The 16,690-nt window shown below is 30.7% G+C and overlaps 1 protein-coding gene across 1 annotated transcript; it reads right to left on the bottom strand.

Annotated features, from left to right (window-relative positions):
* Positions 1–1,081: 1,081 nt before the first annotated feature.
* Vha55 (V-type proton ATPase subunit Vha55) lies at positions 1,082–14,103 on the bottom strand. Its single transcript, XM_068769628.1, has 11 exons — positions 13,940–14,103; positions 11,502–11,620; positions 10,915–11,044; positions 9,979–10,110; positions 9,306–9,430; positions 7,137–7,367; positions 6,363–6,465; positions 4,721–4,875; positions 3,533–3,670; positions 2,392–2,520; positions 1,082–1,927 (listed from the first exon to the last, which is right to left on the bottom strand). Exons 1-11 carry the CDS (start codon positions 14,022–14,024, stop codon positions 1,790–1,792), a joined length of 1,485 nt encoding a protein of 494 aa, XP_068625729.1. The 5' UTR covers positions 14,025–14,103; the 3' UTR covers positions 1,082–1,789.
* Positions 14,104–16,690: the final 2,587 nt, after the last annotated feature.

Here is a 16,690-nt window from a genome sequence, read left to right as displayed (position 1 = left end):
AGGAAAAATAACGTATATGGATTTGATGTTGTCAGGAATAAGCTGTGTTCCGTATTAAAAAGCCTTAAATAGCATATCTTTGTAATAAAATTGATCACTTAGGAAAATCAAATATTAGAAATAAAGCAAAACACATTTAATGTTTAACGGTAATGAATCAAATTTAGAAGTAACCGGGAATATGTAAACTTTTTATACTATAATTTATTTACGTCAAATATTTTATTTCTATGTAGGTAGTGCTGCCTATATATATATACATATATATATATATAAAAGAGAACTGTGGTAACTTTCTAATAAGGTTAATAGCGTAATATTAGGACTATCAGATTCTTTTACTTGTTTTTTACAATTGTCTAACGTCATATCTATCCCGCGTTGGGCATAATCAGGGTTGTGATGTAACAATGTGTTTCAACGCATTTGCTTTTACCATGTAAACCACATCGCCACATAACTCTAATTTTAAAAGTCAAATATATAGCAATGATAATACATTATCATACATTTTTAAATTTACGGAATTAAAATAATATTAGTATAATTGATTTATTTCAAAATATTTTGATTTTTGATAACAGACAAATCGTCGATCAAATATATCTATTACGAACAGCGTTCATATAAATAAAACGATAAGGTCTACAACTTAATAATTTTTATACACTGGAATCAATATTCCCAGTAACTTTACTGAGTAAGGCTATTGTAAAGGAAATTCCCATTAGTACTTACTGGTAAGACTATTCAGTAAAACTGCTAAGAATAGGCTTGTCAAATACTGAAATAAAATATCGAAATATTAAATGTAATTGTTTATATTAAGGTATGGATGCTAATGTCTGGAATATAGATTCAATAAATAAATAAAAATTGTACCAGTAACAAGATTCGAGAGGCAATGTTCCTTCTTATTTTATTAATGACAAATTAAAGATTCGTATTTTTAAATTTTTTAATTTATAGTAACATCCACAAAGCATGTTAAATAACAACTATTATAGCATCTTCGCTCTTTATAAGAAGCTTCACTTGCCATGGACAATCTATAAAAACTGGATTACGAAATGAAAAAGCATTAAACTTCTATACATTTATTTCCATTCAAAACATCAGCAACGCTTACGACATGGGAGTCACTGAATCAATATGCGACTATAGAAAATAATTTTGGAATGTAACATAAGTTACCCAGCGGTGAAGATGAATTGGTCTATATACATAAATACTTTGTTTAGTATCACACTCGGACGTAAATGGCAACGTTGACTTCTAAATAACATTTCCAACAATTTTGTGCACAGGATACGTGTCCGAAGCACCAGCGAAATTAAATTATGTCACTTTTATATATATATATTTCAATAATTCATCTCACATTATCGAGGAAAAATATATATATACAGAGACGGCAACATTTGTTAAAACTGTAACACACTGGCTGCGTAGCCATAGACAACTTTTAAATTAAGAATAGCAACACTATTGTAATAATTTTGCAATTTGATAATAATATAGATAATACAATTACAATAATCTATTAACAACTTACTAGGTAATAAACAGTTATTTATCTTACAAGATGCCTGCGATCGCGACCTTCCAGTGACATTAAATACGGATAAAAAGAATCTCTCGGCGTCTGTGCCGGTCCTAGCTATAGACAAACACGGCGCCGAAACCTCCGAGAGATGTCTCTGATAAATAAACTTGTTTGACAATAGATAAAATCTCAATTGGTATTGCCGTATCGAAGTGGAAGGCTGGACCGCGTGCTGCTGTGTGCCTAGTGGCGGGAGTCGCGGGGGTAGAACTCGGCGAGGGTGGAGGCCGGGATACGCTTCAACATCTCCTTGGGGAAGATACGGAGCAACTGCCAGCCGATGTCCAGGGACTCGAACACTGTGCGGTTTTCGTAGTTGCCCTGAGAATTTAACAGCAGTTAATATCTTATTTATTCTGAATAGGCATGCCAATAGCAATACATACTATATGTTTGCTAATTAAAGGCACACTCAGCCATAAATATATTAGCTTTTAAATAAACATCAATAAATTAATAAAAAATAACAGAAAACTATATTAAATTTTTTTTTTTAATAATAATAGCAGGTATAGAATTTTCTTTAAATCATTGACATAGCTACTGATAAGAAACTTGAAAAAATGTTTTATTTTACTAGTATTCCTAGCCAATATTGTAGTCTCTTGTTAACATTTTTTGATAGCTGATATTTTTGTTTAATCATATTTTATGTATGTAAAGATAGTTCTCCTTTTTATAAATAGAAATGTTTGAAAAAGGTAGGCATATGTCCAGGAGTGAAGATTTTACAGCTTAAAAGTTGATGGAAGTATCACGTATTTATCACGTTATATATACATTACCTGTGTGATGAAGTTCTTCTCGAACTTGGTGAGGAACTCGAGGTAGAGCAAGTCGTCGGGCGTCAGCGCCTCCTCACCCACCACGGCCTTCATCGCCTGCACGTCCTTACCGATGGCGTAGCAAGCGTACTGCGGAGAACAAAACCCTCAGTTACATATAACTCATAATTTGATACTATTCAGTAGAGTAATCTTACTCGTGTTCACATAATTATCCACAAATGATCAATTATAGTGATCACTATGACCTCATGAAAAAAAATGCCAGAACACATGAACTTGATAGGAAGTTATATCAGTCTGAATCTACAGTCTGATAACTGCCCCAGTTTGTTGTGGATTCTGTTGGCATGCCAATATAGGGGTGATATTTGCATCCTTGAGCATAGAAATGCGAGAGCTCCCAACATGCCCTCATCTGAAGAACCCAAGCAAATTTCTTTTGTAGTAATTTTGACAACTATCCTTATATCAATGTAATGTACATATAATAAATTTCCAAGCCAGATTATCACATAATCTTTTTTAAAATAAATAATCAATAAAAAAAATTTAATTCATGATAATTCAGAAAAATTATACAGGAGCGAAATTTAAAACTGTACGTAGTCGCCTACAAAAACGTGACTAACTTTCTGAAAACTATATGTAATGATTTATAAATAAATTTCTTAAAGTTTTTAACACATAATATTGATATGCCTACATTGGCAGATTGATGGCTTGCCTTCATAATAATTTTAAATGTTGTAATATTGTATATTTATGATGGTCACAATGCAGTTAACACAACCAAAAATAGATAAAATCAAAAATTGAAATTAAAGAAAAATCATAAGTTAAAATTTGATTTCAAAAATAAAATTTCTGCAATGGTCTTTTCATTTATCAATAAATATTTTTGATTATTGATTCCATTTATTATTCATATATCTACAATACTTGGTTTCAGACGCTGTACTTGTTGCTATCTTCTTAATGATATTATTTTGTCTTTGATTTTACGTCATTTTACGTTTGAATATAATATTGTTGGCAAAAAATATTTCGCTGGTGGATCTACAAAAACAGAAATAAAAATTATGTTTTTCAGTGCTCATATACTAGCTGGCTACGAGGTAAGGAAGGTGTGTGAACTTACCAGCTGGTTGGAGACATCGGAGTGATCTTTGCGGGTCATGCCCTCACCAATAGCGGACTTCATCAGACGCGACAGCGAAGGCAGCACGTTCACCGGTGGGTAGATCTGTCTGTTGTGTAGTTGACGGTCTACGTAGATCTGTTATCAAAATATTTATGTATCACTCTGCTCTTAATACATATTAACAATACCTAATTAATAAATATATTTAGCCTATTAAATGTAATAAACAACAATTGTAAAATTGTTAGATACAGGGTGATTGATAATAGGTGTACAAGCTTTCAAGGAGTGAATATATAGCAGTCAATCTTAAATCAACGGTTCAAATATAATAAACATAAAAATAGTACAGTAAGAGAAAAAGCGTTTTCAAAATTTAGATTACTGTATATTAAAATGAATTATAGTTTACTCTCTGTACATGCAGACTACAGCCAGAAGTAATAACTTTTTATTTTGTAATGGCAATGTAAAAAATAACTTAATATCAAATTTCAGAGTGATCACTTTATTCAGGGTGATTGGAACTAGGTGTTAAAGCACATAAGTGACTTTAACTTTTTAACTTAAAGCGAAGTCTGCTAATTTTGAAAAATCCAAATAATTAAATGTTTGTGAACCATATTAAAAAAATTATTACTTTCGCACTTTTCTAAAAGTAGACAAGTGTAAAGCACATCTTTACTTTTACTAACAATTTTGAGACCGATTACAAACATCTGTCCCTTTCACTCACTTACAAGTGCAGTTTAATAAGCTCTATATATACTTCCTTAAGTGTAAATGGACTAGTCACACAGTACAAAAAAATGAGAAATGATCAAAATTAATATTAATTCCTGCACAAATGGCAGAAAAACAACCAAGCTAAAAGTTTTAACCATCGTTTGAAGATATTGGAACAATACCACAAATGGCACCAGTTGAAAGAGGCCTTTATTGATTTAAACTAGTTCTTGCGAATTTTATTAAATCATGTAATGTCTAAAAAAGCTTTTTTTAATTGATTGATAACTTGACCATAGATCAGAGGTTTTATTCCCGGAATACAATCTTATATACTTTGCACACTGCACATTAATTATACAGGTTTGCCAGTGCTCACAAACAAAATTCAAGTGGATCGGCAGCAGTGTCCTCTGAGTACCATAATACTGCATTAGTTCTCTAATATCTATGTCTCACCTGTCCCTCAGTGATGTAACCAGTTAAATCAGGAATTGGATGGGTGATGTCATCGTTAGGCATAGTCAGAATTGGGATCTGGGTGATGGAACCGTTGCGTCCCTCCACACGTCCGGCGCGCTCGTAGATGGTCGCCAAATCGGTGTACATGTAACCTGGGAAAGGCAACACGAATGTTATATCATAAATATTTAATAATAACTAAAGTTTTTAATAATCTATATTCATTTAGATGGCGCACATCGACATATGTACTTAAAGTAGTACGGAGAGTTGGTAGAACATTGCAAATGTGGCAATTATTCATGAAAGAATTATTAATCAAACCCACGCATTATTTGTTTTCATTACACACATCATTACTCCGTAATAGTAAATTGGACTAAAGATCCTAGACACTTAATAGAGGATATTAGATTCACCTCATATCAGGAGGACCGGAAAGTAATGTCGTTTTCTTAAGTTAAATTCGCACAATCAAATTTTTAATAAGTTTTTATTTCTAATCAACTATATATCCACCTTCGTTATCAACAACCTTTTGCCATCTAATATACAAATCAATGCAGGAACGGTAACAAAGCAATCGGATTTTCTGTAAAATATGTTGACGGAAACGACATTACTTTTCGGTCCCCCCAATATTATTACCAAAACAAACTCATGTAATTGAGCTATTGGTGTATAAGTAGGCGGTACTCCCGCTTTTTGATACCTACCGCGCTGGATTTTTAATATTATCGCCCCTATTTGCAGGTCCAAGTATGATTTTTTTTATTAGAAGTCCAAAATATATTATACAAGAAACAATTACAAATTAACATAAAAATTATGGTATAAAAATTGCACCGTTAATTTAAGAAAATTAAATAGTTTTGTTTTTTAGTTATCTTAGTATTAGAAAAAACAAAACTAAATGAGTTAAGTTATTAAATGTATAATATGTATGACATAGCTCTTTAGGGCCTATTCACTGTTCTTTTGACTCCATACCTTCCCATGTACACCAATAATGCATGGGTTAACAGGCTAGGAAAAATTGTTTTTGATATAAACATTTTGCCTGCCTGTCTAAAACAATCATTTACTTAATATTACAGGATTAATTAACATTTAAATAGGCATTACATACCAATACTTATTTTCAACTATCTTTAAATTTTAAAAAAGTGTTCATGAACCTCTGCAGCAAACATTTTTTTAAACAATATGCCATTTCCTTTTCTAGTAAAACTTTGGAACTTATGGAGTGAAGTAATCCTAATAATTTTCAAAATGTTATGTTTTAGGCAATTAATTTACTATGCTTTCCAGAGATATGTGACGACCTTTAGTATAAAAAGATTGCCACTACCTTTCACAAGTGATTATGCAGGCTTCTTTTTGCCAACTCGTTTGCAATGTTAAGTTAGTTTTTGAATACAAAAGTTATTTCATTATTCCTTAGGTATTATTGAAGTATGATCAAACAAGTAAAAACATTATAATTTGATATCATATAACTGTAAATGCCAAAACACTAACACAAATTATATCTTTACTGCATAATATTTTGAATGAAGTATGTTTTAAAATCAACAACCTTACAACAACGGTATGTAATTGTAAGATATAAATATTATATATATTTATAAATAAAGACCTGGGAAACCACGACGTCCGGGTACCTCCTCACGGGCGGCAGACACCTCACGCAGAGCCTCGGCGTACGAGGACATGTCGGTCAAGATGACCAGCACGTGTTTCTGTACAAACAAATATTAATTACATTACAATTAACAGTTACAATTATTTACATATTAATAAAAAATATTTTTTCTTCAACAAATTATACAATAGATCTGCCTGTTTATTTTGCAAAATATGACAATATCTCTAAAACCTCATCAAGATGACAACCAATGACAAGCAGTTTTAAAGCAATCAGGAAGGGAATATTTTCGAAATATGTACCAAGTATAATTAAAGTTTTAGTGATCTGATTTTACAGAAAGTTATAGTGTATATATGAAGCCATAATAATAATTATATAACAAATATTCATCAACCATTAACCCAAGTGTTATATTTAAAAAGTGAACAAACCTAACATACTGCACATATTAATGTAGGTAGAATTTTTTTTACATAATAACCCAATTAAATAATATTAAATATTTTTTTTCCTCATATTCACATTGTTTTTATATACAAAAAAATATATAAGGTTTAATTCATAAAACACCGAAAGATAGATAAATCAAAGCTTTAAGTTGATGAATGCTATTATAAGGAAACTGTTTAATTCATAGTTTTAAACAAAGTGGGCTTTATGCGGTTTAAACTAAATTAGATCAATTTGACTGGACTGACTTACTTCAAGTCACTCAGAAATGATTTATTTTATTCTGTTCCAGTTCTATAGTCAAAATCTTACCTCGCACTGGTAAGCCAAGAATTCAGCTGCCGTCAAAGCCAGACGGGGAGTGATGATTCTCTCAATGGTAGGGTCGTTGGCCAAGTTCAAGAACAGACACACGTTCTCCATAGAGCCGTTCTCCTCGAAGTCCTGCTTGAAGAATCGAGCCGTCTCCATGTTGACACCCATAGCGGCGAACACGATGGCGAAGTTGTCCTCGTGGTCATCAAGCACAGATTTACCAGGAACCTAAGGTCATCATGTTACGTTATAGATTGTAAAAAAAATAATGACAAAAGATATCAAAAAACCTAAAGTGAAAAAACACTTCTGAATGAAGGTTTTAATTTTACGAATTTACTAAAAATTACACATAAAGACAAAACCATTATCTTTCATAATCTGACAAAATGAGGTACTTTCTTGTGATAAACTGGATCGAAAACTCTTTCGTCCCTGAAAGACATTACCTCACATTTGTTAAGAATTGACTTTTTTCAGTTACAATGTAATTGGTGATTAGTTTTTGTATCAACTGTTGTTTCTATATATGCTTTTATCTACTTCGTCAATTGTTTCGATTTAATTAAAGTTTTTATATACTTGAGATACAAAAAGACCCCACAAGGACATGGTTTGAGTATAACTTTATGTAAAAAAAATTGCTTTACAAAATAATAATGATATTTAACATTCTCATAATCTAAACAAATAAATAAAATTATTGTGTCTATAATTTTAAAGTAACAGCTTTTTACCACATGCAAATATATATATATATATATATATATATGTGTGTGTGGTACATGTACCATGTTCTAATTTTTTTAATTTTTTGTTTCTTTTTTAGTTTTTGTTCCAAATAATCTCAAAAATGACTGGACAAAATTTGTAGAGACTTAATCTATCGTAATACTATTTTTGAAAACTTCTTAAACAAAAACAAATACTTTTTTTAATTCTACACGGACAAAGTTACTGGCACACTTAATACTGAATAAATAAATAGTAATTAATTAAAGTATTATAATTAGTTAATACCTTTTTATATTAGATCAAAGCATGTAAATCACTCAAAGAATTGCTCATCTGATCAAGTTGCAGTGGGCAGGGCACTTCACTTTCGCATTCAATGGAAGTTGTGCCCGAAAAGCTCTCAAGTGGCGATCATGACTCGGTAGACGAATTGTAGGTGTGTGTCCCACTAGGTAGACCGTCGACATAATTAAGGTCATGGCAAAAAGATGGATGCAGTGCACCAATGGTCACCATGGTGATCACATGGCTTTGCAAAGTCCTTTATCGGCTGATATAATAATGATGATATAGGCATATACATTTTGTTTAACCTTACGCATATTTTAATTCTTTTGTATTTGCACGAAATATTATTAATTTTCTTGACAATCCTTAACCCATTCGCTGCCAAGCCCAAATTATATGAAGTCATCCCCATTGCCATTTATATTTTGCGCGTTATTGTTTACCAAAACCTTGTTATTTCTTGGTAAGAGCACATATACTATCATACATAATCATTTAGAAGCATAAAACCAAAGACGAGTATACTCGACTTTGGCAATGGGAAGGCAAAAGGGCTCGATATCCTTTTTCGTATTTGCGTACATTTAAGTAGAAAAACAAATAATAAATCACGCAGATGGATAAAATAATGAAAATGCAATAAAACGAGACACAGCATTCTGTAAATTGGCAACACTTAAAAATTCAATTATTGTTGATTATAGTGTCTTGGTAGAAAACGGGATAATGTAGTACCGCGTATTTTTATTTCACTTCGAGCTGAGTAACTGCAACACCTCTTATCAGTAATCGCAATAGTTTTGTAGAGTTCAGATTAACAAATGATTAGTTGCTATAAAATTTTGTTTAAATACAATAAGATGATTTTCGCGTGAAAGATCATTCTCTATAAGAAACAAAGTATTATTTTTGTAAAAAAAATATTTTTAGTATTTTTCAATTTTGTTACATATTTATATTGTGACAAAAAAATTTGCTCATTCAAAAGCCTGCATGTTATAATATATTTAAAGTAGGATGCGTGACACCCTGGTAAAGACGAGTATACTCGTCCTTGGCAGCGAATGGGTTAATAAATAGAATACAATATACAAGTATAAAAAATGAGATAAATTAAACTTAGTATATAAATAAACTACATACCTTGACAAGACCGGCCTGTCTACAGATCTGGGCGGCGATTTCATTGTGAGGTAAACCGGCAGCGGAGAAGATGGGAATCTTCTGGCCTCGAGCGATAGAGTTCATGACATCAATGGCAGAGATACCTGATAGATTTTAGTAAATGTAGGAATGTCATTGCAAACTAATTTTATTCGAGACAAGGAATAGGTTTCTAGAATAAAATCTTTGAAGCAGTTTTAAATTTCTCAGTAAATAAGCTCAAAGCAAGTTTATTATATCATATTAATTGTCCTGTGACAAATAATTTAAAAATTAAAAGTATTTTTTTATACTTTATAAAAGCTAAAAATGACATTAAAAAGAGTTTTTCGCTGGTTTCTATTTTATATGCTTAACATTCCTTAATACATAATACACATTTAAATGTTTGTTATATGAATGTCTTGATTTTTCTTAGTAAAGCCTATTTGAAAACTAAATAATAGAGTACAAATTACTTACTTTGTTAAAAAACCATTTGCTACTGTTTATCTAGTAGTTATAGTATTTTTATTATTACTTGCAAAATTATTGTCTCTTATATGACCATAATTAGGTAATAAAATTTAACAAGGCTTTTAAGGCTTCATATGTGATGGTACCAAACAAAAATAATTATATCTGTAAATATTTAAATATTGAAAAACCTTACCAGTCTGAATCATCTCTTCGGGGTAAATACGCGACCATGGATTGATGGGCTGGCCCTGGATGTCCAAGAAGTCCTCAGCCAAAATTGGGGGACCTTTGTCGATTGGCTTTCCGGAGCCGTTGAAGACACGACCTGATCGTAAATTGATTGTGGATTTTACAATTATGTATTTTATCAACTTTTTTAATTAAATTTTAAACTTTTTAACTAAAATTTCTGAAACATGAGAGCAACTGTTGAGTTTCTGCCTAGCTCTTCTCAGCAGATCAGTATTCAAAAGTAATGGCAGCTTACTACTTAAATTGTTAAAATAATTGACAATAGAAAACTGTGTGTTGAATAAGTATATTGATATTAAATAAAACATAAAAATCATATTTTTAAGTTTTAAGGCTCGCGAGCCGCATTCGGCTCTTTGAACGCTTATTTTTTGATCTGATTGATTGTCAAATTATTTCAATATTTAAATTTATGTAACCTATGTCAGCTCATGGGAAATCGAAACAAATTACTGGTGCGAAATTTTTTTATTATTATTCCACCATAAAATTAGCGAAATCCAAACACCGATCATAATTAACTAATCGGCGTCTTAAGTTTTATTAGGAGAGGTGTCATATATGTTTAATAAACTTCGATACTCATATTTTGTACTTATGTTTAAATAATTTTTATACATATAGTTTCTGAAAAAAAAACATTCTTTTGCGTTTTTTAAATGTGTATTCAATTGCGGCTCGCCAAAAGTACGAAATTTCGAAAAATGGCTCGCACTATCAAAGAGCTTGGTCACCCCTGATCTATATCATCATATTGTATCACACTGCAGATGTGTCAAGCACTGCCCCATTTGTTTCTTAGAATGGGAAGCTTTTAATCGATTTGGAATCATTAATCAGAAGAAAATCATCAGGTATGACAACTATAAATACTTACCCAACATATCTTCGGACACAGGTGTGCGGAGAATGTCGCCAGTGAACTCGCAGAGAGTGTTTTTGGCATCAATACCCGATGTGCCTTCGAACACCTGGACAACGGCTTTGGAGCCGCTGACCTCAAGAACCTACAGAAAGAGGACCTTGAGTTATAAAATTACAGAATGTGTTTTGGCAACAATTCACACATACATTATTATGACCTAAAAATTACATTTAAAAATTTACATTATGATGAAATGTGTATGAAACTTTAATTTTCATTTGAAACAATCAGCAGTTGAGTTTTTTGGATGGCCTTCTCACCAGATCATCATCCCGAGTTGGTTGTAACTTATTCACCAACAAACTACACAAAGCTATTAATAATGTTATAAAAAATTGAAAAGATTCAGTAGTGCTTCTAAATGCCCACTTAAAAAGATATTTTGAATTTGGATTGTTTGAATTATGATATATCATAATGGAGATATTTCCTTGATAAAGTAGTGAATTACTTGATTGTTGTAGCTATGTATGTATTTGTATGTATATAATGGTGAAATGAATTTTTTATTTTTTAATAATTAATGGTAAATTGCATACCTGTCCAGAGCGTAGGGTGCCATCAGCAAGTTTAAGCTGGACAATCTCGGAGAACTTAGGGAACTTCACTTCATCTAAGATGACCAATGGTCCATTTACACCAGACACTGTCTTGTAAGCTGTATAAAAAATATTGAAAAATTAAGTCCTTCATTAAAAAAAACTAATAGAAGTTAAAAGAGATATTAGAGATTAATTGCATTTTCTTATAGAATACTGTATTATACTTATGAATTAGTTAAAAAGCTTGTAAGCTACTTATAAAAAAATTCTATTAATTTTATTTTATACTTTTAAAATAAATTCAATCAATTGTCGTTTTTCTGTTACTGACACCTGTGTACATTTACTATTGCCTTTATTGTTGATTGCCTCATTATAAAAAAAACCTTTTTTAAAACAAAATATTATAACGAACTTGCAAACCGTTGGTATTTTTATCTTAATTTGGTTAATTTTATCAAAACCTACACCAGTAAAACAGCACTAGTGCTGTGTATGTTATTAATATGTACCTATATTTCAACAAATAATTGATATATGTATACTATTAAAAATTAATAGTCACAAAAAATCTGTAATAATTATACAAATTACCTAAGTTTAAGATTACAATTGACAAGGCCATCAACCAGTATATAGATACAATCTATTAGGGGGATCAGAAAGTAATGTTTTTTCTGTCAACATATTTCACAGAAAAAATTATTGATTTTTACAGCTCCAATATTGAAAATTTATACAATAGTTGGCAAAAGGTTATTGATAATGAAGGTGAAAATATTGTTGATTAGAAATAAAACTTATAAAGATCTGGTTGTGTGAATTTAACTTAAGAAAGCGACATTACTTTCTGGTCCCTCTAATATATAAAAAAGTCATGTATGTCAGTTACACAATTTATAACTTTAGTCAACCTATTTTAAGATTTGTCTTCATCGGGAATAGAATACTACACACAAAAAATTCTAGTCAAACAATCTGTCATCTGCTGTGAAAAAAAAATTATATGTAAAACTGAAAATCAGAAAACTATTCATTTATTAACTTAGAAGGAATGGAGTTTGCGGGGTCACCTAGTTTTCTCATAAATTTATTATTTCAAGGCTTTTACCAATTCAAATTTAAAGTTTTGTAAGAACTCAATAGCTATGTCCATAAATACAGAATGTATACCAGAATAGTATTGAAATATCTAAATTTCCTCCCAAATAATCACATATAATCAAATATTGACTACAACTATTAATTTGTTTAATTGGAAAATATGTTCTATTTACTAGCAAACTTTATGGATAGTAAAGATTAACATAAAAAATTAATATATTTCTGTACAATTATCAATTATCTCTGTACAATAGAAAATATTAAAGCAATGAAATTTTTTTCTGTGTAAGGTTGAAATTGTTATATAACCAGATTCTGGATATTTGGATGTAGATTTACTGGGTAGGCATTGGTTTATCAGTTTTATTGATCTATTGGTTTCAGGTATTTTATCTACTTCAAAAATACCTTAACACATATTTTCATTTCAAAAATCACTTGTATGATTATAATTTTAACAAGATATGAGTAATTTTCAATTTTATATAAGATCTTTTCTCTGATCTTTTACAGACTTAAAATTTATTTGTTTCCAATGAAACTACTTCGATAATATTAAAGACATTCAAATTGCATTTAGAAAAATTTGAAACTCAAGTCATGTGACATTCTTATAAGATCCTCATGAGATCAGACAAGTCAAAGTAGTACATTTGGATAATTAATATTACACAAAATAATAACCATTATGAGTGGTAAGCTTTATTACATAGTAATATTAATAGAAGTTTTCAGAAGAAAATATTCTTCCTTACAAAACCATAGACACTAACAATTCAATCAGCTGATCAGAATCATATACTCTGATATTAAATCATGTTCTAGCTTGAATGATTGAAACATGAAAAATAGCTAATAAGCACTCATTTAAGTCATAACACATATAACAAAAACTAAAAGGATATCTACTCAAGACGAGTAATTGTATAACCCAATTTGCTTTATCTAAGTTGAATATTTTTGTGCTTAGGCAAAATGGTAAGGTGGAGTTATAAGTATTACAACGTAAAATACTTTCAACAGATTTTAGATGTTTTTACTAAGAAAAAGAATCCAACAAGATTTTATCACGGTATGGAAGAAAAAAGGAAATAGACATAGTGTAGCGTAACAAATGATATATCAATCAAGACTAGCACATCTAAGCAAATAACATATTAAATCAAACTTCAATTTGAAATTAATATATAATGCGTATAATCTACGACATCACATAGAATAATAGCAGAACATCAAACATAAGTCATTAGTCCAAGATGTAAAATCAATAATTTGACGTTCGAGTTGTACAGGGATAATGGCTACAGAAATTTAATAAATAAGTTACTTACTCAGCCGGGGCTGGGATATGAAGTCCCGAGACACGGCCAGGACATGCTCCTTGTTAGCCTGGGTGGTTGAGAGGGTTTTAGCCATGTTTCAGTTTTCTTTAGGCAGTCCGCTCAATAAAACACCAAACTGCGCTACCTCCTCGCCCGAAAACTGACGAATGGATCTATTCTCTATGGGCTTTCACGTGCCGTCACGTGATCTATCACAAGGCTCATGTTGCTAGATGCTGAAGTATAATTTCAACGTACTTGAAATATTGTTACAACTTTAAAATATTAATATTGTAATTGAAGTAATAATAAATATTCTGAAATAGAACATAATGAGTTATCTTATCATCGAGCAATAGAATGGAAAACTTAATGCATCGATTAGAGCATAGTAAATATACAATTACATTATTTGCAAAATACTTAAAAAAAATAATTTGAACATAACTTTAACTTACCTTTAAAATTATTTTAATTTTTGTTAAAATATAAAATCGGACGTGGTAAAGTTTGAGGAACAAAAATTTTTCTTTATTAACAGAAAAACAACTAAATAAATAAGGTATAACCCGACATACTAGAAGTAAAATTACGATTTTGTAGAAATCTATTTCAGTTTTTAAGCCATCGGCATGTTCCATAATTATAAATAAAAATATTATACTCGCAAATCAAAAATCAATACTTGTGGGAATTATTTTTCAATTTTTGATCAGTAGAATTCATATTAAATTAAATTAGAAGCATTGTTAGAGGTACGGAAATTTCGCAAAAAAAAATCACCAATTTCGCATTTATATTTTTCAAAATTTAAAAATTTCGCATAAATTTCGCATTTATATTTTTGAAATTGTAAAATTTGGGTAAATTAGGTATTTATTAAACAAAAATACTTGTTTAGTAATTTTTTACAAATCTTAACATAAAACAATTTTAATTAATTAAAAGATAACATTGTGGAAATTTCAACATTTGACTCCTTAAGCGTCGTTCTTTGGTCCGTTACGACGACATTGTATATGCTGTAGAAGCGTTCAGTGTCCACGCTGTTGGTTGGACTCCAAATACTCTGTAATGCTGCTTCAGCAAAGGACGGAAAGTTGCATTTGACAGCCAACAATATGTTCCTTATATTGGGGTTTTCATTTATATTAATAGACCGAAGAATTAACCTATGAAAGTGCGCATGCCCATCAATTAACTTATTTTGAGGAAATCCTTAGAAAAAGGAATTTTCGAAAAGCTTTCCAGCAATACGTTTATATTTAATGTGGTTGAACTTGCAGCCGCAGATTGGGAAAACAATTGGCCAATGTGAAATAAAGCCTCGTTCGTCTTATTTAATTTCATGTGAAGAGAAAGCTTCCTGAAACTTTTGTCGCTTGCTGATTTCAACATAGTTTTCATTGTCTCATCAATTCCTTCATAGTCCTTAAGACAAACGAATGTTACAATATTGGCACATCAAAATATTTGTGTCGGACACATACAGACCATCTTTCTTAAATTCCAGTATTCTATCTTTCAAATCTTTCTTAGGGCGTCCCATTTTAAGAGCACAAAAAAAATATTTTTGTAAAACACTTGCGTGCCTAAAGCGTTACAAATGAACACTGCTCGAGTGCTTATATGCAACATCCCCGACTCGAGCGATAGGCAACGAACAAGAGAGACTCGAAAGCTTTCGTTCTGTCGAGTCAGTTCGTGTCCAAAAAGTGCGTCGACCGTTTCGTCCAAAACGAACTTCACTCAAGTTTAATTGACGCGAGTCGCGACTCGGGCGATACGATAATAATTTAATAATCCATCATACGAACATAACCATATATTTCGCATTTATTCGCATTTATGTGTAATTTTCGCATTTATTCGCATCTATTTCGTAAATACGAAATTTCCGTACCCCTAAGCATTGTGAATAATCAATCGTCAATTTCGAATCATCAATCATGAATTATTTAAGAAATACATTTTTCCACATTTTATGGAATGGTTCAACATAAAGTTCGCTGAAGTATTTATGAACGAAGATAAAGTCGCACTTTAATCCACAAGAACAAAAATAGGTGATTCAATGGATTACCTCAGCTTTGCTAGATATGTCGTGAGGTGTAACCTTAAGGCGTAAGCCCTAATGTAATTCAGACCATCCTACGTTTTAAAACGGCGAGAATTACAAGTTTTAAGCTAGATATTGCAAAACAATACTCTGCGTAATCGTATCGTTGTAGGTGTGCCGGGAAAACTTAGCTTAGTACACTTCGTATTCGCACATTTTTATTAAAATAAAACTATATCACCATAAATGTTTGTTTTATTTTAATATTATATATCACCGAATACACAACTCAGTACTCCTAATTTTTAGTAAGTTATTTTACGTGCTAATGACTTATGATATATTTCTGATAGCTACTTATTATTACTTTTATTAATAATACTCCGTGTGAGTGTTCCATCAAACTCTTTATGATAAATATTCTTAAAATTATATAACATTTAAAAAATAATTCATTAATTATATTACCTATGTTTAATATACTGAGAAAAAAGCATAAGCTTTTGCAAGATGGCAATAACCATGACAAAAATACGGATTAATTATTTCATTACTACATCTCCGGGTATATTATCTTACATATTTTTTATATTGTATCAGATATAAAATGTTCAAATACTGTTTTTCTCTTCATATTTAAGATACTATGTATCGCACAATTATTAGATTTATTTATATGTAATGGCAACTTTCATTAATAT

This window comes from Battus philenor, unplaced genomic scaffold (genome assembly GCF_028537555.1).
Source record: "Battus philenor isolate CCGP_79_NKW_IND1 unplaced genomic scaffold, ilBatPhil1.0.hap1 SCAF_28, whole genome shotgun sequence".
NCBI lineage: Eukaryota > Metazoa > Arthropoda > Insecta > Lepidoptera > Papilionidae > Battus > Battus philenor.
The sequence above is the reverse complement of the archived record's forward strand: the minus strand, read 5'-3'. Positions and strand labels throughout refer to the sequence as shown.

Excerpts from the sequence above, each read along its gene's own strand:
- Vha55 (XM_068769628.1), bottom strand. The coding sequence starts at position 14,024 with ATGGCTAAAACCCTCTCAACCACCCAGGCTAACAAGGAGCATGTCCTG. Across the intron at positions 11,621-13,939 it reads CATATCCCAGCCCCGGCTGA|CTTACAAGACAGTGTCTGGT; the intron begins GTAAGTAACTTA and ends TTTTTTATACAG. Across the intron at positions 7,368-9,305 it reads GACAGGCCGGTCTTGTCAAG|GTTCCTGGTAAATCTGTGCT; the intron begins GTATGTAGTTTA and ends TGATGACCTTAG.